At 51.4% G+C, this 26,500-nt stretch overlaps 1 protein-coding gene and 1 long non-coding RNA gene across 5 annotated transcripts in view; one reads left to right on the plus strand and one right to left on the minus strand.

Moving 5' to 3' along the window:
• LOC117072519 overlaps positions 1 to 13,268 on the plus strand; it is a 16,178-nt gene extending 2,910 nt beyond the window's left edge. The window contains exons 3-6 of the long non-coding RNA XR_004432830.1: positions 1,757 to 1,897; positions 12,476 to 12,734; positions 12,964 to 13,084; positions 13,166 to 13,268. This is a non-coding gene — a long non-coding RNA (uncharacterized LOC117072519). The remainder of the gene's footprint in view (positions 1 to 1,756; positions 1,898 to 12,475; positions 12,735 to 12,963; positions 13,085 to 13,165) is intronic.
• Positions 13,269 to 13,329: 61 nt separating this feature from the next.
• ABHD11 (abhydrolase domain containing 11) lies at positions 13,330 to 16,080 on the minus strand. 4 transcript variants are annotated; one of them, XM_033192773.1, is made up of 7 exons: positions 15,860 to 15,978; positions 15,546 to 15,681; positions 15,132 to 15,328; positions 14,801 to 14,974; positions 14,460 to 14,630; positions 14,170 to 14,351; positions 13,330 to 13,932 (listed from the first exon to the last, which is right to left on the minus strand). In XM_033192773.1, the coding sequence occupies exons 4-7, from the start codon at positions 14,921 to 14,923 to the stop codon at positions 13,800 to 13,802; spliced, it is 609 nt and encodes a 202-aa protein (XP_033048664.1). In that variant the 5' UTR covers positions 14,924 to 14,974; positions 15,132 to 15,328; positions 15,546 to 15,681; positions 15,860 to 15,978; the 3' UTR covers positions 13,330 to 13,799. The 4 variants fall into 4 exon arrangements, with proteins under 4 accessions (XP_033048664.1, XP_033048662.1, XP_033048663.1 ...); XM_033192771.1 differs by lacking the exon at positions 15,132 to 15,328 and having other exon boundaries at positions 15,860 to 16,080; XM_033192772.1 differs by lacking the exon at positions 15,860 to 15,978 and having other exon boundaries at positions 15,132 to 15,398; positions 15,546 to 15,601.
• Positions 16,081 to 26,500: the final 10,420 nt, after the last annotated feature.

The raw sequence follows: 26,500 nt of genomic DNA on the forward strand, positions 1-26,500 counted from the left end.
TTCACTCTCTTTTTTTTTGTTTGTTTGTGGGTTTTTTTGTGGGTTTTTTTTTTGAGGCTGAGTCTCATTCTCTCACCCAGGCTGCAGTGCAATGGTGCAATCTAGGCCCACTGCAACCTCCACTTCCCATGTTCAACTGATTTTCCTGCCTCAGCTTCTTGAGCAGCTGGGATTACAGGCACCCACCACCACTCCCGGCTAATTTTTGTATTTGTAGTAGAGATGGGGCTTCACCATGTTGGTCAGGCTGGTCTTGAACTCCTGACCTCAAATGATCCACCTGCCTCGGCCTTCTAAAGTGCTGGGATTACAGGTGTGAGCCACTGTGCCCGGTTTCTTTCTTTCTTTTTTTTTTTTTTGAGATGGGGTCTCACTCTGTTGTCCAGGCTGGAGTCCATAGCACAATCTCAGCTCGCTGCAACCTCCGCCTCCCGGGTTCAAGCGAACCTCCCTCCTCAGCCTCCTGAGTAGCTAGGACTACAGGCATGAGCCACCACTCCTGGCTAATTTTTGTATTTTGGTAGAGATGGGGTTTCGTCATGTTGCCCAGGCTGGTCTCGAACTCCTGGACTCAAGCTATCTACCCGCTTCCCAATGTGCTGGAATTACAGGCATGAGACACTGCACCTGGCCTTGCCCTTCACTTTAAACTCTGCTTTTCTGCTAAGTATTTCCCTCATTTAATCATTCATTCATTCATCAAACATTAAATGGGAAACCATGCTCTGGGGCCACTGTTCTGCACTCAAGACGTTCCCACTGCAGTTGGGGAGACAGACATGGTTTTAGCGGGTTAGGGAACCAGAGTGGCTTCCCAGAGGTGGTGACATTCGAACAGGTTCTTGCAGTGGGATTGCAGCAGGGAGTGGACAAAGGAAGGACGCTGGGGCAGGGGTGGGGGTGGGGAGCTCTCAAAATGGAGCACTCTACCGGGAGCCCCTCAGGAGCCTGCTGTGGCACTCTGGTGGGAATGGGTAGACATAGGTGGGGGATGAGCCCAAGGAGGGAGGTGGCCTTGGATGCTAAACTATTGTGCAGACAAGGGAAGCCCATTGAGGGCCAGATTATCATCCCTTTATTTATTTATTTAGAGACTGAGTTTCACTCTTGTCGCCCAGGCTGGAGTAAAATGGCACAATCTTGGGCCACTGCAACTTCCGCCTCCCGGCTTCAAGCAATTCTCCTGTCTCAGCCTCCCAGATAGCTGGGATTACAGGCATGAGCCACCACATCCGGCTAATTTTTTTGTATTTTTAGTAGAGATGGGGTTTCTCTATGTTGGCCAGGCTGGTCTCAAACTCCTAACCTCAGGTGATCCACCCACCTCAGCTTCCCAAAGTGCTGGGATTATAGGCATGAGCTACCATGCCCAGCCTTCATTCCTTTATTTAAAAAGTATTTATTCGGCTGAGTGTGGTGGTGGCTCATGCCAGTAATCCCAGCACTTTGGAAGGCTGAGGCAGGAGGATTACTTGAGGTCGGAAGTTCAAGATCAACCTGGGCAACACAGGGAGACCCCTGTCTCTAGAGAAAAATATTTTTCTGAAAATTAGCTGAGCATGGTGGTGCACACCTGTACTCCCAGCTACTTAGGAGGCTCAGGTGGGAGGATTGCTTGAGCCCAGGAGTTTGAGCCTTCAGTGAGCCATGATTGTGCTGCTCTACACCAGCCTAAACAAGAGAGTGAGACCCTGTCCAAAAATATATAAAAATAAAAAGTATTTATTGAGCATCTACTATGTGCCCACTATTCTAGATGCTGGGAATACAGCAAAAAACAAGATGGACAAGCCCTTGCCGCCATGGAGTCTGTGGTCGAGTAAAGATGCCAAACACACAAATAAATAACATATATAATGGTGATGATATGCTACAAGGAAGATCAAGGAAAGACAGGGTAGGAACTACTTACTGGGTTTGAGGGAGGAATTCCAGTTTTGGTACAGTTCAAGTTTTTTCTTCTTTTTTTTAAAGACAGGGTCTTGCTGTGTTGCCCAGTCTGGAGTGCAGTGGCATGATCATGGCTCACTGCAGCCTGGAACTCCTGGGGTCAAGTGATCTTCTTGCCTCAGCCTCCCAAGTAGCTGGGATTACAGGTGTACACTACCACACCTGGTTAATTTTTGTATTTTTTGCAGAAATGGGGTCTTGATATGTTCCCAGGTTGGTCTTTAATGCCTGGGCTCAAGTGATCCACCTGCCTCAGCCCCCTGAGTAGTTGAGACTCCAGGTGAGCGCCGCTGCGCCCAGCTCCAATTCTAGATGATTTGGTCAGGGAGGTCCTTGCTGAGAAGGTGGTATTTGAGTAAATCTCTGAAGGACGTGAGAGAGTGAGTCATGTAGGTATCTGGGGAAGAGACTTCTGGGCAGAGGGAACAGCAAGTGCAACAACCATGAGGAAGGAGCCTGCCTAGTGTGAATGAGAAACAGCAAGGAGGTGAGGAGGCCTGGAGTAGAGGAGGGAAGAGAATGCTCTTGAAAGAAGTGAGGCCAGGCCGGGCACAGTGGCTCACACCTGTAATCCCAGCACTTTGGGAGGCCTTGGTGGATGGACAGGAGTTCAAGTTCCAGACCAGCAACATGGTAAAACCCCGTCTCTACTAAAAATACAAAAACTAGCCAGGCGTGGTGGTGTGTGTCTGTAATCCCAGCTACTCAGGAGGCTGAGTAGGAGAATCGCTTGAACCCAGGAGGCGGAGGTTGCAGTGAGCTGAGATCCTGCCACTGCACTCCAGCCTGGTGACAGAGCCAGACTCCATCTTAAAAAAAAAAAAAAAAAAAAATGCTGGGGAGATGGCTTAACCTGTAATCCCAACACTTTGGGAGGCTGAGGTGGGCGGATCACTTGAGGTCAGGAGTTCAAGATCAGCCTGGCCAACATGGTGAAACCCCAAAACAAGCCGGGTGTGGTGGCAGGTTCCTGTACTCCCAGTTACTTGGGAGGCTGAGGCAGGAGAATTGCTTGAACCCGGGAGGTGGAGGTTGCACTGAGTCAAAATCACGCCACTGCACTCCAGCCTGTGTGACACAGTGAGACTGTCTCAAAACAAACAAACAAACAAACAAAGCAAGCACAGGGCAAAGGCTGGGCATTTGGGAACTCCCAGAGATCCTGGGCACAGCTTGGTGTTTCCATTCCATAGGCTGGAAGGGTTGGGATGAGCCCAGGCCCACTGCAATCCTGACATTGAGCGCTGCTGCCACCTGCTGGGCAAGGCCGGTATTGCCTTGCCTTGCCTTGTACCTGTGTGGGGTGGTTGGCATGAAGACAGTCACCACCTGTCCTCCAGAAGCTCTGGGGCTGGTAGGAGAGGCACAGTGACAGTGACAGGACAACGATGAGGAGGCCCAGGGGCTGCTGGGGTCTGGAGGAGGAAGAGGAGGAAGCTTTTGTAGGATTCAGGAACAGATTTGTTCCTGGAGCATGGTTGTGGGGGCTGGGGAATGGGAAGGGCAGCTGACCCAGGCTGCATGGCTGTGTGTGTGTGTGTGTGTGTGTGTGGTGTGTGTGTGTGTGTGTGTGTCTGTGTGTCTGTGTATGTCTGTGTGTGTCTGTGTGTGTCTGTGTGTGTATGTGTGTGTCTGTGTGTGTGTTCTGTTTGCGTGTCTGTGTGTGTGTGTGTGTCTGTGTGTGTGTGTGTGTGTGTGTGTGTGTGTAGTTGAGATTCTCTTGTTGTTGCTTTATCAGGTCTGGCAGGCTTATTCCCCTTTTCTCCTCTCCTGGGAAGCTGGCCCTGGTCCATTTTGTTTTTCTTTTTGTAATTTAATTTTTAAAAATTGCAGGGTGAAAAGAAAGAAAGAAAGAGAGAGAGAGGAAGGAAGGAAGGCAGGAAGGAAGGAAAGAAGGAAAAAAAATAAAATTACAGGGTCTTGCTATGTTGCCCAGGCTTGTCTCGAACTCCTGGGCTCAAGCCATCCCCCCGCCTCAGCCTCTCAAAGGGCGTTTGGCGCCCTAACCTGTGCTTTATACAAAGCACTGGCCACGGTGTGAGGCACCTGCCTCCTTTAACCCTTACTATGACTCTGTTAGGGAGGCCCTCTACTAGCTCCATTTCACAGATGAGGACATTGAGGCATACAAAGTCATAAGGCTTGGGTGGCAGTGCTTAAATTGCCAGGCCCTGCCAATCCCTGGTGTTTTGATCACCATGCCCAGCCCCTCAGCCCGCCTGGTAGCTCTCTCTCCCCATCCCAGTTCACCATTAGCTGGGAACCGTCTCCTGGCTCAACCCCAGGCCTGGACTCAGCCATCATGTGGGAGCAGGATGTGGGCGGCCAGGGAAGGAGTCCTGGTGCTTAGTGTGTGACATTTGCATAGTGCTTTGGGATGAAATTTACTATATGCCTGAATGTAAATTCCTTTCCTCTTTCTCTCAATGAGATTAAAAAAAATTTGTCCCAAATTCTAATTTAAACTTTTAGAGATACAGATGAATAATCAACTCCCTTATAATATTTAAATAGTTAAAATTTAGACTTTAAAAATCCCATATTTTCTTTCTTTCTTTCCTTCCTTCCTCCCTCCCTCCCTCCCTCCCTCCCTCTCTCTCTCTCTCTCTTTCTTTTGAGATGGAGTCTCTTGTCACCCAGGCTGGAGTGCAGTGGCACAATCTCGGCTCACTGCAACTTCCGCCTCCTGGGTTCAAGCGATTCTCCTGCCTCAGCCTCCTGAGTAACTGGGATTACAGGCATGCACCACCACGCCTAATTTTGTATTTTTTTAGTAGAGACGGGGTTTCTCCAGGTTGGTCGGGCTGGTCTGGAACTCCTGACCTCAGGTGATCTGCCTGCCTCGACCTCCCAAAATGCTGGGATTACAGGCATGAGCCACTGCGCCCAGCGTTATTTTAATTTTTTTTTTTTTTTTTTTCTGACATGGAGTCTTGCTCTGTCTCCCAGGCTGGAGTGCAGTGGTGCCATCTTGGCTCACTGCAACCTCTGCCTCTCGGGTTCAAGTGACCCTCTCACCTCAGCCTCCAGAGTACCTGGTATTACAGCTGTGCACTACTGTGCCTGGCTAATTTTTTGTATTTTTAGTAGAGACAGAGTTTCACCATGTTGGTCAGGCAGATCTCAAACTCCTGACCTCAAGTGATCTGCCCACCTTGGCCTCCCGAAGTGCTGGGATTACAAGCGTGAGTCACCACACCTGGCCTAAAATCATATTTTAAAGAATAATTTTATTTAGAAACATTGCTTTTCCAGTCTTGTGGTTTCTGAAAGTTTATGCAAACTCTTTATTTGCATTTCTGCCTCCCATGGTCATTGTCATTGCTATGTGTCATCCCCTAGTGCCTCTTTCAAGTTCCCTAGTTTCCTCAAACACATCATCTTCGCTTTTGCTTGGAAACACAGCACTTTTTTATTTTTCTTTTTTCTTTTTATTTTTTTTCGAGACGGAGTCTCGCTCTGTTGCCCAGGCTGGAGTGCAGTGGCGCAATCTCGGCTCACTGCAAGCTCCGCCTCCCGGGTTCCCACCATTCTCCTGCCTCAGTCACCCCCGCAGCTGGGATTACAGGCGCCTGCTACTACGCCTGGCTAAGTTTTTGTATTTTTAGTAGAGACGGGGTTTCACTGTGTTAGCCAGGATGGTCTCGATCTCCTGACCTTGTGATCTGCCCGCCTTGGCCTCCCAAAGTGCTGGGATTACAGGCGTGAGCCACCGCGCCCGGCCTATTTTTCTGTTTTTAATGTTTTGCTAACTCATACTTGTGGAACACAGCACTTTCTGAGCCTATTAATGATGCTGTCACTGAAAATATCACTCTGAGTCATGAGAGTGATTAGGTTGGTTGTTTTTAATCTAAATGGTAGGTGATTATTTGTGATCTCCTTAGGGTAACCACAGAATTATGTAAAATAGCAACTGGGCTGGCTGCAGTGGCTCACACCTGTAATCCCAGAACTTTGGGAGGCCAAGGCAGGTGGATCACTTGAGGCCAGGAGTTCAAGACCAGCCTGGCCAACGTGGTGAAACTGTGTCTCTACCAAAAATACAAAAAATTAGCCAGGTGTGGTGGTGGGCGCCTGTAGTCCCAGTTACTTCGGAGGCTGAGGCGGGAGAATCGCTTGAATCCGGGAGGTGGAGGTTGCAGTGAGCCAAGATCAAACCACCACACACCAGCCTGGGAAACACAGTAAGATTCAGTCTCAAAAATAAAACAAAACAAAACAAAACAAAATAAAATAAAATAGCAATCGCCTGTTCCCTCCTCATTTCCTCTCCCTGCTTAATTCTTCTCCACAGTAGTGTACTTCTTGCCATCTGATATACTTGTTAATCTGTTTACCGTCTATTTCCCCTCATTGGAATGTGAGCTCCATGAGCTCAAGGAACTTTGTCTTGATTTACGTCTGTCACTTGGAAACATACTTTGAACACAGTAGGTACTCAGTCAATATTTGTGGGCTGAATGAATGACTGTAAAGCTCTTAGAAACATGTGCTAGTCTGACTGGGAGCCATGGTGCACGCCCGTCATCCCAACACTTTGGGAGGCCAAGGCAGCAGATTGCCTGAGCTCAGGAGTTCGTGACCAACCTGGGCAACATGGTGAAACCCTGTCTCTACTAAAAATACAAAAATTAGCTGGGCGTGGTGGAGCCCACCTGTAATCCCAGCTACTCGGGAGGCTGAGGCACTAGAATCACTTGAACCTAGGAGGCGGAGGTTGCAGTGAGCCGAGATTATGCCATTGTACTCCTGCCTGGACAACAGAGTGAGACCCTGTCTCAAAAAAAAAAAAAAAAGAAAATAGATAAATAAAATAGAAAAAGGAGAGAGACCCGGGTGCGGTGGCTTTTGCCTGTAATCCCAGCACTTTGGGAGGCTAAGGCAGGAGAACTGCTTGAGCCCAGGAGTTTGAGACCAGCCTGGGCAATATAGCAAGATCCTGTCTCTAAAAAAAAAAAAAAATTAGGGCAGGCATGGTGGCTCACGTCTGTAATCTTAAAACACTTTTGGAGGCCGAGGTGGGCAGATCACTTGAGGTTGAGAGTTCAAAAACAGCCTGGCCAACATGGCAAAACCCCATCTCTACTAAAAATACAAAAATTAGCCAAGCGTGGTGGTCCGTGCCTGTAATCTCAGTTACTCAGGAGGCTGAGGCATGAGTATCGCTTTAACCTGGAGGCGGAGGTGGCAGTGAGCTGAGATCTTGCCACTTGTGGGCGGAGGATTACCTAGGTGCCGAGGCAAGAGACTGAAGGCACAAATTGTTTCAGTATAATAAAGAAAATAGTTAGAATAAGAATAGTCATAATACAAATTAGATATTGAGATGGTCATGGACAATTATCAATCATTATTATAAACATCATTAATCATTAGCTTTTAATATTACTCTTTATTGAATTACTAATATAACCTAGGGATAAACGGCGGGTATAGGGTCAGGTGCTGAAGGGACATTCTCAGAAGTGACCTACAAGGCAAGAGGTGAGCCTTCTGTCACACCCGCATAAGGGCCGCTTGAGGGCTCCTTGGTCAAGCGGTAATGCCAGTGTCTGGGAAGACACCCGTTACTTAGCAGACCGTGAAAGGGAGTCTCCTTTCCTTGGAGGAGTCAGAGAACATTCTGCTCCACCAGCTTCTTGTGGGAGGCTGGATATTATCCAGGCCTGCCTGTCATCCGGAGGCCTAAACCCCACCCTGTGGTGCTGTGCTTCAATGGTCACGTTCCTTGTCCTCTTTCGTGTTCCTCCTGTACTCCTGGTTCCTCTTTGAGGTCCATAGTAGATAGCGGTAGAAGGAATAGTGAAAGTCTTAAAGTCTTTGATCTTTCTTATAAGCGCATAGAAGAAAACACTGACGTATGCTGTCTTATCTCTCTCTGCTTCGGCTACCTAAGAGGGAAGGGCCCCCTGTCCTGTGATCACATGACTTGCTTCACCTTGTCAATCACTTAGAAGATTCACCCTCCTTACCCTACCCCACTTGTCTTGTATGTAATAAATATCAGCGCTCCCAGCCGTTCGGGGTCACTACGGGTCTCCGCGTTTTCATGGTAGTGGTCCCCCGGGCCCAGCTGTCTTCTCTTTATCTCTTTGTCTTGTGTCTTTACTTCTTACAATCTCTCGTCTCTGCACATGGGGAGAATACCTGCTAAGGCCATTAGGGCTGGACCCTACACCACTGAACCCCAGCCTGGGCGACAGAGTAAGATTCTGTCTCAAAAAAAAAAAAAAAAGTAAAAGAAAAGAAAATTAACTGGGTATGGTGGCGAGTGCCTGTGGTCCCAGCTACTCAGGAGGCTGAGGTGGGAGGATGGCTTGAGTCCAGGAGATTGAGGCTGCAGTTAGCCATGATTACACCACTGCACTCCAGCCTGGGAAACAGGGTGAGACCCTGTTTAAAAAAAAAAAAATAATATATATATATATATATATATATATAGTATGTATATGGAAAGGTTAAAAAAAGGCAAGGATGAAACTTGTGCTTTTAAAGTGGAATTTAAATTTCCCCCAGTTTATGTAGACAGATAAAGAAATAAACAGACATAAATATGTATGTTTCTGTGTGTGTATAAATGTGTGCCCACAGAGTGGACCCTGGCGTAGAATGACCCTAATTGCATTGAATGTGCCTACCACGGAGATCCTGGTTTCTAAATACTATTCCTCCTTAAAAAGAAACCAAGTATTCTTGAAGAAATGGCAAATTCAGGGCCAGGACAGGGAGAAACAAGATGAGCCTGAAATATCTTGTTGAGCCAGAAAGAAAGGAAGTGATTAAAGAATGACGGGGTTGGTCAAGATGACAAGAGGTCAGCAAGGGGCATCCACTGATCAAATTTGGGACAATTTGAGCATCAAAATAAATGACAGAAAAAGCCATCATAGTGGCTCATGACTGTAGTCCCAGCTACTTGGGATGCTGAGAAGGGAGGATCGCTTGAGCCTGGGAGGTCGAGGCTGCTGTGAGCTATGATTGTGCCACTACACTCCAGCATGGGTGACAGAGTGAGACCCTGTCTCAAAAAAAGAAAAAAAAAAAAAAAAAGCATGGTTTGGTCTGGAGTCTCAGTTTGTCGCCCAGGCTGGAGTGCAGTGGCGCAATCTCGGCTCATTGCAACCTCCGCCTCGTGGGTTCAAGCAATTCTCCTGCCTTGGCCTCTTGACTGGGATTACAGGCACCTGCCACCATGCCCAACTATTTTTTTGTAGTTTTTCTGTTTTTGTTTTTTTTTTTGAGACAGAATCTCACTCTATTGCCTAGCCTTGAGTGCAGTGGTGGCGCCATCTCGGCTCACTGCAACCTCCGCCTCTCGGGTTCAAGCGATTCTCCTGCCTCAGGCACCCGAGTAGCTGGGATTACAGTTTTAAAATGCCTGGCTACTTTTTAAAATTTGTAGTAGAGACGGGGTTTTATCGTTTTGGCCAGGCTGGTCTCGAACTCCTGGCCTCAAGTGATCCGCCCGTCTCAGTCTCCCAAAGTGCTGGGATTACAGGCGTGAGCCACCGTGCCTGGCCAATTTTTTCGTATTTTTAGTAGAGACGGGGTTTCACTATGTTGGCCAGGCTGGTCTCGAACTCCTGACCTCGTCATCTGCCCGCCTCGGCCTCCCAAAGTGTTGGGATTACAGGCGTGAACCACTGCGCCCAGCCAAAAAAAGCATCTTAATGAAGTGACGGACATTTTAATGAAGTGATGGCTCCAACGGACATTTGGCTACAGTGAGAACATGAGAACATAGCATCAGTTTTGTGGTATTTCTGTCCAAAATGTGTCACGGTGGTCTCATCGTCAGGAAGAAGTGGACAAACCGAAATGGAAGGACAGTCTACAAAATCACTTCCCTGTAATATCAAAGTCATGAAACTCAAAGGCTGCAAATTGTTCTAGATTGAGGGAGAATAAAGACGTGACAACTAGGTACAGGGTTTCACAACTTACCAGTGTTTTTTTTTTTTTGGAGACGGAGTCTCGCTCTGTCACCCAGGCTGGAGTGCAGTACAATCTCGGCTCACTGCAACCTCCGCCTCCCGGGTTCAAGCGATTCTCCTGCCTCACCCTACCGAATAGCTGGGATTACAGAAGCGCACCATCACGCCCAGCTAATTTTTGTATTTTTAGTAGAGACAAGGTTTTACCATGTTGGCCACGCTGGTCTTGAACTCCTGACCTCGTGATCTGCCCACTGTGGCCTCCCGAAGTGCTGGGATTACAGGTTTGAGCCACAGTGCCTGGCCAGTTTGTGGTGTGTTTTTTTTTTTTTTTTTTCACCTTAAAGGTTGAAATTTTTTGGACATTGGAGAGCAGTTTTAAATTTGTTTTCGTTGTTGTTTTTGTTTTGAGACAGAGTCTTGCTCTGTCCTCCCGGCCAACTCCTGACCTCATGATCTGCCGGTCTCAGCCTCCCAAAGTGCTGGGATTACAGGCTTGAGCCACCGCGCCCGGCCTGGTGCACCTCTCTTTAGGCAACTTGCTAGTCCCCTGCTCCTGGGAGGTCACCAAATTGGCGGTGAACTTAGTGCAAGTACAGTTACCTGCACTACAGGCATACTGCACTACAACCCGGAACTCCTGGGCTCCAGCGATCCTCCTGCCTCAGCCTCCCAAGTAGCTGGGACTACAGCCACTGCACCCGATGACATTTACTGTTTGAGCTGGGTTGAGGAACTAATCCCTAATATGTAACTTTGCTGAGAAGGCCTTTGCTGAAATGGAGATTTCTTTTTACACATTTATTAATATGTTGTTGGTATACTCTGGGTACTTGTGGAGGTGGTGGTCACCTCAAGGTTTGTGGGGGGTACTGAGACCCCTGAGGGCACAGCAGACCTACCCATGCTCTTGGATCAGAATGCTGGGAATATTAGAGGTAGTATTCAAGATGTTAGGAGGGCTGGGTGCATTGGGAGGCTAACACTGGAAGTCAGGAGTTCAAGACCAGCCTGGGCACCACAGAGAGACCCCATGTCTACAAAACATTTTAAAAACAATTGCTGGGCATGGTGGTGGATGCCTATAGTACCAGCTACTTGGAAGACTGAGGAGGGAGGATCTGTTGAGCCCAGGAGTCTAAGGCTGCAGTGAGCTACGACTGTGCCACTGCACTCCAGCCTGGGCAACACATTGAGTCTAAGAACAAAAAATGTGGACTGGGCATGTGGGTCACGCTTGTAATTCCAGCACTTTGGAAGTCTGAGGCAGGCAGATCACTTGAGGTCAGGAGTTTGAGACCAGCCTGGCCAACATGGCAAAACCCCATCTCTCCTAAAAAAAATCAAAATTATCTGGGTGTGGTGGCAGGCACCTGTAGTCCCAGCTACTTGGGAGACTGAGGCAGAAGAATCGTTTGAACTGGGAGGTGGAGGTTACAACGAGCTGAGATTTCACCACTGCACTCCAGCCTGGCTGACAGAGTGAGAGTCCATCTCAAAAAATAAAAAAATTTAAAAAATTAAAAAAATGTGGCCGGGTGCGGTGGCTCATGCCTGTAATCCCAGCACTTTGGGAGGCTGAGGCGGGCGGATCACGAAGTCAGGAGATTGAGACCATCCTGGCTAACAAATGGTGAAATCTGGTCTCCACTAAAATTACAAAAAATTAGCCGGGCGTAGTGGCAGGCGCCTGTAGTCCCAGCTACTTGGGAGGCTGAGGCAGGAGAATGGCGTGAACCCGGGAGGCGGAGCTTGTAGTGAGCTGAGATGGCACCACTGCACTCCAGCCTGGGCGACAGAGCAAGACTCTGTCTCAAAAGGTCAATAAATAAATAAATAAATAAATAAAATGTGAGGAGGAATTGCCAGGAATACACTTTTTTCCTTCTGTTTTTCTGCAGGGGTAAGGTTGTATTTATATGTGTGGATGATGCCATTCAAGGTACAAAGCTAATCCTTCAGGATGGAGGCTGGGGTACCTTATGTCTCCCAGCATTGGAGACATGATGCCTTCTTCCCTCCTCTCCTTCCCTCTCTCTCTGTATGAGACAAGGTCTTGCTCTGTTGCCTAGGCTGGAGTGCAGTGGTGTGATCCTATGGCTCACTGCTGCCTTGAACTGGGCTCAATAGATCCTCCTGCCTCGGCCTCCCTGAGTGCTGGGATGCCAGGCATGAGCCACCGTGCCTGGCTCTACCCCTCCTTTCACAAGACGTGGGTAGAGCACCCTCTTGCGGTGAAGGGAGGAAGGGGGCTGAGTGTGCTCTGGGCCTGACGGAAGGTTTCTAGGGTGCAGCAGGGCCTCCTCCTTGGCCTGACGGGGGTGGGGCCTGCCAAGGAGTGCCTTGCTGGGAAGGGAGGGCAAAGGGCCATGTCTTTCGCTTGCCCCACCCGACTGCCAAGAGTCCCAGTCACCAGGCCACCCTGAGTCCCAGCCCTTGAGGGTAAGTGTTCTGAACACAGCTGCCTCGTCCTTCCCCGATGACTGGGTGAGAATTCTTTGCTCCTTGGGGGTCCAAATACCCTGTTCATGCTGCTTGCACTGAGGCTGGCAGTGGCCACAGCAGCCCCCTCCTTTTCCTTTCCACAGGTCCATGAGAGTGGGGCAGAAGCAGGGGAAGGTACACAGCACCTCAGCCCCCTCCCCACCTGACAGCAGCATCAAAGCCGAGGCCAAGGCAGGAGGGCCCAGAGTGAGACATCTCTTCCAGACAAGCCTTGGTCGCCGCTGCCTCCTCTGTCACCCTGCGACACAGCCCAGAGTACCAGGCGGCTGGAGCACTGGGGGACACCAGGACAGAACCCTCCCTGGACCAAGTCCTCCAGGAGCGGGATGAAGCCATTGCCAAGTAAGCGGAAGTTACTTTTGGGGGCCAGGAGGGGAGTTGGGGGCTCCCCTGCAGGGCCTTGTCCTGCTAATGGAGGAGCAGAGGGCTAGTCAGGTATTCTGGAAAGAAAGCCACACAAGCAGCCGCCCTGTCACTGAGGCCGGGTCTGTGGCCACACTCGTCCACCCCCAGGACCCCATAACCAGACCCACAGGGTCCGAGCCTCAGCTACTCTCTTTGCCACCCACAGGAAGCAGGCAGTGGAGGCAGAGCTGCAGAGGTGCAAAGCCAGGCTACGCACCATGGAGGCCCAGCTGCTGGAGGTCCTGGAGGAGAAACTGAGGCTGAGGCGGGAGCTGGAGGCCTGGGAGGTAGGGGAAATGCCGTCAGGGCCTGGGAGGTATGGGGAAGAGGGCACAGGCTCAGCCTTGAACCTGCTCTCCTGTCCATAGGAGGACGTGCAGCAACTGGTGTGGCAGCAGGTCCAGCATCAGCTGCAGAGAGAGACCGAGGGTATTCGGGGACACCACATGGACGCTGGAGCTGCCAGGACCCCCCGGTCCAGATTCTCCCTGGGTCGGGGACGTTGGTGGTGACACAGACCTCAGCCCAGGACTTTGGGAGTAATGTCTTTATTCATTAAAGCCTGAGGTCTGACCACCCCTGTAAAACCTTGTGCCTACTCAGTGCCCATCTGAGTCCTTCTGTGCCCAAATGTGGAGCAGGCTGCAGGGACTGGAAACCTGGGGTTTTGTGCTTCCTCTTTGTTTTGTTTTGTCTTTTTTGAGACGGAGTGTTGCTCTGTTGCCCAGGCTGGAGTGTAGTGGTGTGATCTCGGCTCACTGCAACCTCCACCTCCCGGGTTCAAGTGATTCTCCTGCCTCAGCCTCCTGAGTAGCTGGGATTACAGGCATGCACCACCACGTCAGGCTAATTTTTGTACTTTTAGTAGAGACTGGTTTTCATCATGTTGGCCAGGCTGGTCTCGAACTCCTGGCGTCAAGTGATCCTCCCACCTCAGCCTCCCAAAGTGCTGGAATTACAGGCATGAGCCACTGCGCCCAGCCCCCTTCTTGCCAGCAACTCTTAGACCAGGAAGCCTCGGATGGCAGCTATGAAGTCCTGTGGGCGTTCAGCGTGGATCCAGTGGCCAGCGTTCGGCACCGTCTGTATCTGGGCCCGAGGGAAGAGCCGCATAATCTCAGGGTGGTGGCTGGGACTGTGCATCGCAGTGATGGCCATCGAAAATGGGTGAAAGTGGGATGAGGAGGAGTGAAAGAGACAAGTGTAAGCAGAGTGGGGAGAAACAGAGAGAGCTGCATGAGCCCACATGCCCAGTGGTATTTCTGGCCTCTCAGCCACCCCCCTTCCATACCCAAGGCCTCCCCTGGTAGGGTCCCCAGGCTAGGGCCTGGGCAAGTAAAGCATGCGCCTCCCATTACCCAAGCTGGCTTACTGCACGAATTGGGAGTTTCCACCGAAGAGAAAGAGTGTTGGTCCGAGGTAGGACTCCTGCCTCTGTGGGAAAGTCAAGAGCTTGTCTAGGTGCTGGGCCAGGGCATCCAAGTTCAACCTCCACGCGAGGCGCCCGTCTACCTCTACCAGGTTGGTGAGCAGGTACTGCCGTACGGCTAGGTTCTGTGGGGGTGCAGCAGTTGGGGGGGTTCCTTGTGCGAACTGAGGGTACCACTCTTCCCTTGACAGGTCCCGGTCTACAATAGCATAAGGGGGGCTTGGGTGTATCACCTGGACGACAGAACTGAGCTGTTCATCTGCCAGTTTTCGGGCACGGGAGTGGGGCAGCCCATCTGGGATGTTGACGGTCCTCATGGCTGCCACATAGGCAGGAAAGTGGGAGGAACCTGTGCCTTCCACTGGGCTGATATCTACAGCAATCAGACGTTCCACCAGCTCTGGCTGTGGGAGAGAACCGAATTGGGACCAGTCTTAGGCAGACACAGTGAGTCTCAGGCACGGCTCCTGGAGTCTGAATGTGGTCATCCAAGGATCATTTGAGTCCCAGGTTGCCTGTGGGGCACTCAGGGTATATACCGAATGGGAGGAGGCCCCAGACAGGGGCGGCTCACCCTCTGTAATGCCAGCAGCATGGCTGTCCTCCCTCCCATGCTGTGGCCAACGATGACGCTGGGCACCAGGCCCAGCCGGGGCAGGAGGTCCTGCAGGTCCTGGCTCATGATCTCGTAGCTCATGTCTGGGCTGTGGGGGCTGTTACCATGGTTACGAGCATCCACTGTCAGCACCTGGGGAGTGGGGTGAGACGGAGCTGCGTTGGTATCCCCATTCTAGGGTAGACAGCCAAAGGCCTTGTAGGGACAGCAGGTCAAGGGTGTGGAGAGCCTGGGGATACACCCCGCAGAGGGGAAGGGCCCAGACGGTGGGAAGGCCCAGTTTCCAGACCTAGAAGGCCCAGATGAAGAACCTAGGGCCACTCTGCCAGAGAAGAGCAGGCCCCAGGGTTGTGACCACGTCTCTGAAGGGCTGGCCAGGCTGGGGGGTAATCCCGGAGAATGCCAGGAACGAGACTCCAGGAATTTCCAACAGTAGGAGCACAGAAGAACGGGCTGCCATAAGAGGTGGTGAGCTCCCGGTCATCCCTAGGAAACAAGCAGGCCCCTTCATGGAAAGGGTGCAGGCGCCTAGTCATTGGCCAGCGCCGATGGAGATCTACAACATGAATTAATGAAGATGGCAACGTGAAGGAATAAACGGGGTTGCCGCTCAGGGTCCACACTCAGCGTGAGGAGCGGGACCCCGAGAACCGGGACGCCCCAGCCCCGCCTCCTCCCAGGCCCCGCCCACTCGGAAGCGCACCCTACGTCCTGTCTGCTGGGCGAAGGCCTTGGCGATGGAGTTGAAGTTAGTTTTGCAGCCGAAGAGCCCGTGCAGAAAAACGACGGCCGGGAGGGCTGCCTCCCCGTCCAGAAGCCTGTAGGAAAGCGGAAGCGGCCTGGCAGGGGAAGGATCCGGGTCAGGGTCTGAGCCGGCGGAGGCGGGGAAAGGGGTAGGGGAAAGGGCTTTGGGGGAGAGGCCTGGGAGGCGACGGGTCCAAGGGGAGGAGATGGGGCCGTCGGGGCCCGGCAGGAAAAGGAGGACAGGGCGCCTCCTGCCCGGTGCCCCTGACTGACCTCGGCTCGGCCTCCCCTCGGCCGCCGCTGCTGCTGGGTGCGACAGGCACCCTCGCGAAGCTAGGACTGTGCGAGCCGAGCCCCTCACGGGGGAGCCTCCAAGCTCGGGTCCAGCGGAGCATGCTTGCAAGCCGTTTTCCTGCTCGCACCTCGCGAGGTACGGCCTACCCACGTTCCTTCTTCTGCCCTCGCTCGGAGCCCCGCCCACTTCCGTCTTGAAGTCCCGCCCACTTCCGACTTGAGTCGCGCCCTCTCCCCGCCCCCATCGCGGATTCTCCGCCCTCGGTCACGTTTCCTTACGTAGTCCCCGAGAACGGTCCGGCCCCGCCTCCATCCCCGCCCCTTACGCCATTATGTAATCCCGCAGGCCTTGCGCCGGTCGCCCTGAGCGCCGCACCTGGCTACGCCCTAGGCGGGGGCCACCCAAGGTGCTTGCCCCGCCCCTCGCGAAGCTCCGCCCTGCATAGAATCCGCGCGGGGAATCGCTACCTTCCGGCCCTAAGATCTGGGAATTTGGTCTGCGCTGCTCTGCGCGTGCTCGGTTCTGTGCTGCAGCTTGGGCCTGTCGCCCCACACCTGTCGTCGCTCACTGACCTGGGTGGCTGCCATCGTTTCTGTGCCGCCGGCGGGGGCGAGCGGCGCCAGGGTGGCTCTGGGCGGCGGAGCGCCAGTGTGGTGGCGCCGTGCTCCACTGCTGGGGGCCCGGGCCGGCCGGAGCACAGGCACCCACACATCCTGGAGTCGTCGATCTAGAATAGAGCTCTTCCCCAAGCCCCTCTGTCCCCTTTACATTTGGGGGAGCCTCTCCCAGTCTGATCCCGCCTGCTTTTCCGCCCATACTCCCCGTTCTCATACTCCCCTATCAGGCACCCTGCCTTTCAAGGTCTTCTCCACACCCCACCTCCTCCTGCTGGGGTGCTATCTGTCTTCCAGATAGCCAGTTGCCCGAGTCCTATACTTTTTTTTTGGTGGGGGGTCTTACCCTCGCCCAGGCCGGAGTGCAGTGACGCGACCGTAGCTCACCTGCAGCCTCGACTTCCTGGGCTCAAACGATCCTCCCGCCGTTTCCTCCCGAGAATCTGGGACTACAGGCGCAGACTAATTTTAACTTTTTTTTTTTCTTTCTTTCTTTCAGAATCATGGTTAAAATTTTTTTTTTAGGTCGGGCGTGACGGCTCACTCCTGTAATCCCAGTACTTTGGGAGGCTGAGGCGGGTGGATCACCTGAGGCCAGTAGTTCAAGACCACCCTGGCCAACATGGCGAAACCCCGTCTCTACTAAAAATACAAAAATTAGCTGGGCATGGTGGCAGGTGCCTGTAATCTCAGCTACTCGGGAGGCTGAGGCAGGAGAATCGCTTGAACTCAGGAGACCGAGGTTGCAATGGGTGGAAATTGAGCCACTGCACGCCAGCCTCGGGAATGGAGACAGACTCCGTTTCAAAAAAAAAAAAAAAAAAATGCCGGGCCTGGTGGCACGGCCCTGTAAGTCCCAGCTACTTGGGAGGCTAAGGCAGGAGAATCGTGTGAACTTGGGAGATGGAGGTTGCAGTGAGCCAAGATCTTGCCACTGCATTCCAGCCTCAGTAACAGAGCGAGACTCCATCTCAAAAAAAAAAAAAAAAAAAAAAAATTTAAATAGAACCAGGGTCTTACTATGTTGCCCAGGCTGATCTCGAACTCCGAGCTCAAAGTGCTGAGATTACAGGCATGAGCCACCACACCTGGCCCAACAAAATTTTTTTTAGAGAAGGGTCTTGCTACCTTGCTCAAGCTGGTCTCCAGCTCCTGGCCTCAAGCAACCCTCCCATCTCAGGTATATGGCTTTTATTTTATTTTTTCTGAGACAAGGTTTCACTGCGTCACCCCAGGCTGGAGTACAGTGGCACAATCATGGCTCACTGCAACCTCTTCCTCCCGGGCCCAAGCAGTCTTCCTGCCTCAGCCTCCCGAATATCTGGGACCACAGGTGTGCGCCATCATGTCTGGCTAATTTTTTTCTGTTTTGTAGAGATAGGGTCTTGCTATGTTCTAGGCATAGCAAGGGGACAGTTTCAGGCTGGTCTGGAATTCCTAGACTCAAGTGATCCTCCTGCCTCAGCCTCCAGAGCAGATGGAACTGCTCAGCAGGTGTGCACCACCATGCCTGGCCTCAGCTATAGGCTTTTTTTTTTTTTTGAGAGTCTCGCTCTGTCGCCCAGGCTGGAGTGCAGTGGCCGGATCTCGGCTCATTGCAAGCTCCGCCTCCCGGGTTCAGGCCGTTCTGCTGCCTCAGCCTTCCGAGTAGCTGGGACTACAGGCGCCCGCCACCACGCCCAGCTAATTTTTTTGTATTTTTAGTAGAGACAGGGTTTCACCGTGTTAGCCACGATGATCTCGATCTCCTGACCTCGTGATCCGCCCGCCTCGGCCTCCCAAAGTGCTAGGATTACAGGCTTGAGCCACCGCACCTGGCCAGCTATAGGCCTTTTAAGGCCTTGTATAACTGCTGCCTCCTCAAGCCTTCCCAGATTTTCTGAGTTAAAACTAATCTCTTTGATCGAACGTTCTCGAAGCATTTCTCAGAGGCTACTGTGTAGTATTATAGAGGTGGCCCTCCCTGTGTGCGTCCACAGCAGGAGCCATGTCTTGTTCATCTGGTGCAAAGTGGTAATAGTCATCGAGAGGTTCAGGTCGCTGGGAAATGCTTATGTGAAAGTTCTGCAGGTGGCTGGGTTAGTGGCTCTCCTGGAGATGACACCTGGGCCAGCTAGTCTTATACTGGCCCCTCCCCCACCTCCTTAGGGCGGTCCAGGACCCACAGGATGAGTCCTAACTCTTTTTTTAAAAAATTAATTAATTAATTATTATTATTATTATTATTTGAGACGGAGTTTCGCTCTTGTTGCCCAGGCTGGAGTGCAGTGGTGTGATCTCGGCTCACTGCAACCTCCACCTCCTGGGTTCAAGTGATTCTCCTGCCTCAGCCTCCCAAGTAGCTAGGATTACAGGCATGCGCCACTATGCCCAGCTAATTTTGTATTTTTACAATACAGTAGAGACTGGGTTTCTCCACGTTGGTCAGGCTGGTCTCAAACTCCCGACCTCAGGTGATCCACCCGCCTCAGCCTCCCAAAGTGCTGGGATTACAGGCATGAGCCACTGCGCCCGGCCATTACTTTTTTTTTTTTGAGACAGGGTCTGGCTTTGTCACCCAGGCTAGAACCCGGCTCACTGCAACCTCCGCTTCCCGGGTTCAAGCAATTCTTATGCCTCAGCCTCCTGAGTAGCTGGGACTAAAGGCGTGCACCACCACACCCGGCTGATTTTTACTGGTTTTGGTAGAGGTGGGGTTTCACCATGTTGGCAGAGCTAAGGATGTGTCCTAACTCTGTAAAGCTCCATCTCCTGCCTAATGGGACTCTTAGGTGTTTGGTTCTAATCTGAGGAGGGCTGAGGTCACCGGGGACTCTAAGCACACCAGGTGGTGCGATCATTTGTTTCTCACATAATAATTAGGGGAGTGATGAGGACATTTGAGCCCTGGATGGGGGCTGGTCCCAGGCCTGGGAGGGGTCCTTGGAGGGTGTTTGTCTAGAGTTGGCGGATGAAGGGCATGAGGGTTGAAGATTCAGAACAATAGTATTTCAAAGGTGCTTTTTGTTTGTTTGTTTGTTTTGAGACGGAGTCTCTCTCTGTTGCCCAGGCTGGAGTGTAGTGTGACAATCTCAGTGCACTGCAACCTCCACCTCCCGGGTTCAAGCGATTCTCAGCCACCCAAGTAGCTGGGATTGCATGTGTGCGCCACCACGCACAGCTAATTTTTGTATTTGTAGCAGAGACTGGGTTTCACCGTGTTGGGCAGGCTGGTCTTGAACTCCTGACCTCAGGTGATCCTCCTGCCTCGACCTCCCAAAGTGCTGGGATTACAGGAGTGAGCCACTGTGCCTGGCCTCAAAGGTGCTTGCAAACTGCTCCGTGCCACACACCCCACAATCCACAAGGTAATCTCAGCCTGGCGCAAAAGCCCCATATCTAGGGGCAGAAGCAGCCTTGAGATATTTACTCAGAGTCCGGGGCCCCAGCCCTGATCAGGTGGCTGGTGAAGACAAGCAGAAAAACCAGTTGGTTTGATGTTTCCACTTGAACGTTCCAGAGAAAGAGGTGGGCTCAGGGGAGGGGTTGTTGCTACCTGGCCAAGAAGCTTGCTGTCGGTTGGCGAAGGCCTCCTTCTGGGGGAGGCCAGAGGGGAGGCCTTCCGGAGCCCCTGACCTGCGGAGGTGAAGGTGGGAGGTGAAATGGGCTATCGCTCTTTGGAGGTCGAGTCTACACTGCCCCATCCATGTTCCCAGCCTTCCTGTGAAGTGGGAAGGTGCCATCCTTATTTTGCTGATGAGGAAAGAGAGGCTTGGATGGCGAAGTAACCCAGCTCCAAGTCACTTAGCCAGGACATGGCCCGGATTCTTTCCTTCACTGACTCTTAATGCGCTGCTCCGTGTATTTTGTCACCACCCTTCAGGCTGTGGGGACCAAGGGCCGAAGGGGTGCGGCCTGAGGCAGCCAGGACACTGCGCCTAAGTGGCGGTGGCATTGAATGGGTTAAGGAGGGGAGGTGGCGGGTGTCCCTTAACCGCACCTGTCCCAGTATCGGTCACGTGGCCAGGGTTTCACCTGCCCCGCTGAGCAGGGACAATTGGGCTGCTTGTTTTGTGGCAGGTCGCCATGGTGACAGCAGCGTGCCAGAGGAGGTCATGGGGCAAATTCCTGCTGGCCGGGCCAGGTGGGGCAGGAGTGTCAGCTGTGCTGGCACCAGCTGGGGCTTCCCGGAAGACCCCTGGAGCTTTCCTGTGGGGCTGTCCCCAGTGGGCCCCTATGTGACTCCCCTCAAAACCTCCTCCCAACTCAACCCCCACATCAGCCCAGCTTCTCTCCTCCCAGATTTTGAACCTGAGTCGATGTATTAAGCAGTCGGGATTTTCATATACATTATCTCGTTTAATCTGCACAGCAACCTTTCCCACGTGGGAATGGTAATCCCTGCAGGTCTGTTGCCGGGTGCGCCTCCCCTACGACTCACCCAACACTTTGAGAACACTGGCTCCTTCCTGCCTTGCTTCAACAAGCCCAGATCCATTAGAGCCTCTCACTGTGCACCAAGCACCGTCGTAGACACAGCCGTGAACAAAACAACAAATTAATCAATCTCACAACAAAGGATTGTGTCTGAGTATTTATTTTCTTCGAAGCAGGTTAGGTTGGCCCCAGCCATCCGGAGAAGGTGGGGACGGCACAGGATCAGGCCAGGGCTCTGGTGTCCAGAACATGTCCACGAGCTCTCTCTGCCACCTCCCTGCCTCACCTGCACCTGCTCCCCACCAAGCCTTCCCACAGATTGTCCACAGATTCTCACCAGCCCCACAGATTCTCATACTTCCAGTCACTCCTCCTTCTGCTCCCTAACCTCCAACAGGCCCTGCTGACAGTAACAGTTGGCAGTTTTTGGTTTTTTTTGAGATGGAGTCTCGCTCTGTCACCCAGGCTGGAGTGCAATGGCGCGATCTTGGCTCACTGCAACCTCCACCTCCCGGGTTCAAGCGATTCTCCTGCCTTAGCCTTCAGAGTAGCTAGGATTACTGGCACACATCACCACGCCCGGCTAATTTTTGTATTTTTAGTAGAGACAGGGTTTCACCATGTTGGCCAGACTGGTGTCAAACTCCTGACCTCAGATGACCTGTCCACCTCGTCCTCCCAAAGTGTTGGGATTACAGGCATGAGCCATCGTGCCCTGCTGGTTGTCAACTACTTTTTCCTGCCTCCTGACTCTGCGGAAGACCCAGTGTCTCCCAGGAACGTCTCATCACACATACAGATTCTTTCTTTTTTTCTTTTTTATTGAGACGGGGTCTGGCTATTGTTGCCCAGGCTGGTCTCAAATTCCTGGGCTCAAATAATCCTCCTGCCTTGGCCTCCCTAAGTGCTGGGATTACAGGCGTGATTTTTTTTTTTTTTTTTGAGATGGAGTCTCGCTCTGTTGCCCAGGCTGGAATGCAGTGGCGTGATCTTGGCTCACTGAAGCTCCACCTCCCGGGTTCACACCATTCTGCTGCCTCAGCCTCCCGAGTAGCTGGGACTACAGGCGCTCGCCACCACTCCCAGCTAATTTTTTGTATTTTGTTTAGTAGAGATGGGGTTTCACCGTGTTAACCAGGATGGTCTTGATCTCCTGACCTCGTGATCCGCCCACCTCGGCCTCCCAAAGTGCTGGGATTACAGGCGTGAACCACTGCACTCGGCCTTTCTTTATTTATTTTGAGAGAAGTCTCACTCTGTCGCCCAAGCTGGAGTGCAATGGCACCATCTTGGCTCACTGCAACTTCTGCCTCCTGGGTTCAAGCGATTCTCCTGCCTCAGCCTCCCAAGTAGCTGGGACTACAGGCATACGCCACCATGCCTGGCTAATTTTTGTAGTTTTCGTAGAGATGGGGTTTCACTATGTTGGCCAGCCTGGTCTCGAACTCCTGACCTTGTGATCCGCCTGCCTTAGCCTTCCAAAGTGCTGGGATTACAGGAGTTAGCCACTGCGCCTGACCCTGGTGTCTTTATTTTTTGGAGACGGAGTCTTGCTCTGTTGCCTAGGCTGGAATGCAGTGGCACAATCGCAGCTCACTACAATCTCTGCCTCTCAGGTTCAAGTGATTTTTTCTGCCTCAGCTTTCTGAGTAGCTGGGATTACAGGTGCGCACCAACACACCCAGCTAATTTGTGTATTTTTAATAGAGACAGTGGGGTTTCACCATGTTGGCCAGGTTGGTCTTGAACTCCTGACCTCAGATGTTTCACCTGCTTCAGCCTCCCAAAGTGTTGGGATTACAGGTGTGAGCCACTACGCCAGCCTAATTTTTATTTTTTTTATTTTTATTTTTTATTATTTTTTTATTATTATTATTTTTTTTATTTTTATTTTTTGAGGCGGAGTTTCGCTCCGTCGCCCGGACTGGAGTGCAGTGGCCGGATCTCAGCTCACTGCAAGCTCCGCCTCCCGGGTTTACGCCATTCTCCTGCCTCAGCCTCCCGAGTAGCTGGGACTACAGGCGCCCGCCGCCTCGCCCGGCTAGTTTTTGTATTTTTAGTAGAGACGGGGTTTCACCGTGTTCGCCAGGATGGTCTCGATCTCCTGACCTCGTGATCCGCCCGTCTCGGCCTCCCAAAGTGCTGGGATTACAGGCTTGAGCCACCGCGCCCGGCCAATTTTTATTTTTAATGTAATTTTTACAGTCTCTCTCTGTCACCCAGCTGGAGTGCAGTGGCACAAACAGAGTTCACTGTAGCCTCTAACTTCTGGGCTCAAGAGAGCCTCCCACCTCAGCCTCCCAAGTTGCTAGGATTATTAGTGTGTGCCACCATGCCCTGCTTTTTTTTTTTTTTTTTTTTTTTTTCTGTAGAGGTGTGTGCCACTACATTTGGCTATTTTTAAATCTTTTTTCTAGAGATAGTCTTGCTTTGTTGCCCAGGCTGGTCTCAAACTCCTGGGCCCACGCAGTCCTTCAGCCACGGTTTCCCACAGTACTGGGATTACAGACATGCACCACCATGCCTGGCTAATTTTTTATTTTTAGTAGAGATAGAGTTTCTCTATGTTGGTCAGGCCGGTCTCGAACTCCTGACCTCAGGTGATCAGGTGATCTGCCCGCCTCAGCCTCCCAAAATGCTGGGATTATAGGCATGAGCCACTGTGCCTGGCCACCACTTTTTTCTTTTTCTTTTTAGAGATGAGATCTTGCTCTTTTGCCCAGGCTGGAGTAGTGGTAGCTCACTGCAGCCTCCAATTCCTGGGCTCAAGCAATCCTCTCACCTCAGCCTCCTGAGTAGCTGGGACTACAGACATGCACCACCACATTTGGCTAGGAGTAGTTCTTGAGGCCTCCTCTCTCCTTCCATCTTCTTTTTCACCAATTTAATCCTTTTTTTTTTTTTTTATACTTTAAGTTCTAGGGTATATGTGCACAACCTGCAGGTTTGTTACATATGTATACATGCGCCATGTGGGTGTGCTGCACCCATTAACTCGTCATTTACATTAGGCATATCTCCTAATGCTATTCCTCCCCCCTCCCCCCACCCCACAGGCCCAGGTGTGTGATGTTCCCCTTCCTGTGTCCAAGTGATCTCATTGTTCAGTTCCCACCTATGAGTGAGAACATGTGGTGTTTGGTTTTCTGTCCTTGTGCTAGTTTGCTCAGAATGATGGTTTCCAGCTTCATCCATGTCCCCACAAAGGACATGAAGTCATCCTTTTTTATGGCTGCATAGTATTCCATGGTGTATATGTGCCACATTTTCTTAAGCCAGTCTATAATTGATGACATGTCCGCATCTAATACTTTGTCTGGTTCTGTTGATTTTTTTTTTTCTTTTTTTTTTTTGAGACATAGTCTTGCTCTGTTGCCAGGCTGGAGTGCGGTGGTGTGATCTCAGCTCACTGCAACCTCTGCACAACCTCTGGTTCAAGTGATTCTCCTGCTTCAGCCTCCTGAGTAGCTGGGACCACAGGCATGTGCCACCACACCCAGCTATTTTTTTTGTATTTTTAGTAGAGATGGGGTTTCACTATGTTGGTCAGGATGGTCTCCATCTCTTGACCTCATGATCCACCCACCTTGGCCTCCCAAAGTGCTGGGATTACAGGCATGAGCCACTGTGCCCCACTGGTTCTGTTTATTTTGATCCCCTAAATAGCTGTGATTGCTTTTTAAAATTTATTTATTTATTTATTTATTTAGAGACAGAGTCTTACTCTGTTGTCCAGGCTGGAGTGCAGTGGCAAAATTGCAGCTCACGGCAACCTCTACCTCCCGGGTTCAAGTGATTATCTCATGCCTTAGACTCCCAAGTAACTGGGATTACAGGCGTGTGCCACCACACCCGGCTAATTTTGGTATTTTTAGTAGAGCTGGGGTTTCACCGTGTTGGCCAGGCTGGTCTCGAACTCCTGACCTCAGGTAATCTGCTTGCCTCTGCTTCCCAAAGTGCTGGGATTACAGGCGTGAGCCACTATACCCGGCCTAATTTTAAATTTTATTTTAATTTTATTATTACTTTTTGAGACAGGGTCTCACTCTGTTGCCCATTTTTATTGTATTATTATTTTTTGAGACAGAGTCTCACTCTGTTGTCGAGGCTGGAATGCAGTGGTGCAGTATTAGCCACTGCAACCTCAACTTCCTGGGCGCAGGTGATCCTTCTACCACAGTATCCCCAGTAGCTGGGACCTTGCCATCTTGTGCCACCTTGCCTGACTAATTTTTGTATTTTTGGTAGAGATGGGGTTTTGCCGTGTATCCTAGGCTGGTCGCAAACTCCTGGGCTCAAGTGATCCTCCGGCCTCAGCCTCCCGAAGTGCTGGGATTACAGTCCTGAGCCACCGGGCCCGGCCAAGCTCTAATTTCCATCTAGCACCCTCCATCTCTAGGGCCCCATCTCTCCTCTGCCCCTCTGCCTTGCTGCCTCCTCCTGGACTTGTCCATTTTGGCTCCTCCAGACAGTTCCCTCCCTGGTCATCAGCATGATCTTTTAACAACATAAAATATGCTTCTATGTTAATCTATTTTCTTCTTGTGTACATTTTCCTATTTTTCTGTGTTCTGGGCTCATTGCCCTAGGGGATGCATAAGACTGGACCTAAGAGTGGAAAAGCTGGTTTATGTGTTTCGAAAGCTGAAGCCCTTAAGGGAAGGGAATGCCTTAGCAGAGACAGTATCTTGGCCAAGAATGGAAGGAAGATCTGCCACCTGCTTCTTGGCAGGGTCCCCAGAGAAGAATGGCTCATGAGCCTGCCAGGCAGGCAGGGCCATCACCAGCTTGCAAAATATTCCCGTGTTGTCCGGGTTCAGAGCAGACACAGTGCAGCCTGCAGGACTGAAGGGGCCGTTGACACAGGATGATGGATATCTTGTCCTTGTTGCTTGAGGGCTGGATGCTGTACAATTCCCTGCAGCCTCCCTCCTCTCTAAGCAAATCTGGCCCTGTTGAGTATCTGGGAATTGTGGCCCAGTCTCAGGAGGACTGAGGTTAAATTTGTTTCCAGGCCGGGTGTGATGGTCACGTCTGTAATCTCAGCTTTGGGAGGCTGAGAAATCTCACTTTGGGAGGCTGAGGCAGGTGGATCACTTGAGGTCAGGAGTTTGAGACCAGCCTGCCCAACATGGGGAAACCCTGTCTCTACTAAAAATACAAAAATTAGCCAGCGTGGTGGCGCACACCTATAATCCCAGCTACTTGGGAGGCTAAGGCAGGAGAATTGCTTGAACCTGAGCGGTGGAGGTTGCAGTGAGCCGAGATTGAGTCACTGCACTCCAGCCTTGTTGAAGGAGCGAGACTCTATCTCAAAAAAAAAAAAAAAAAAATTGTTTCCAGCTGCCTCTGCAGAATAGACATTGAGGATGGACTCTAAGATGAATTACAGAAAATAATGTCATTGCACGTTTAAGTTTGTTACTGACATTCGGTAACTGCTAGAATGCCATACATATTGGTCCACAACCAACTGACTTACCTTTTCTTTTCTTTTTTTTTTTTTTTGAGACAGAGTCTGGCTCTGTTGCCCAGGCTGGAGTGCAGTGGCAGGATCTCGGCTCACTGCAGCCTCTGCCTCCTGGACCC

Source organism: Trachypithecus francoisi, unplaced genomic scaffold (genome assembly GCF_009764315.1).
Source record: "Trachypithecus francoisi isolate TF-2019V2 unplaced genomic scaffold, Tfra_2.0 Lachesis_group4, whole genome shotgun sequence".
Taxonomy (NCBI): Eukaryota; Metazoa; Chordata; class Mammalia; order Primates; family Cercopithecidae; genus Trachypithecus; species Trachypithecus francoisi.

Coding starts and splice junctions, on each gene's coding strand:
- ABHD11 (XM_033192771.1), bottom strand. CDS start 15,981: ATGCTCCGCTGGACCCGAGCTTGGAGGCTCCCCCGTGAGGGGCTCGGC. Junction 15,682..15,859: donor CGAGGGGAGGCCGAGCCGAG/GTCAGTCAGGGG, acceptor TTCCCCTGCCAG/GCCGCTTCCGCTTTCCTACA. Junction 13,933..14,169: donor GGAAACTCCCAATTCGTGCA/GTAAGCCAGCTT, acceptor TGCGATGCACAG/TCCCAGCCACCACCCTGAGA.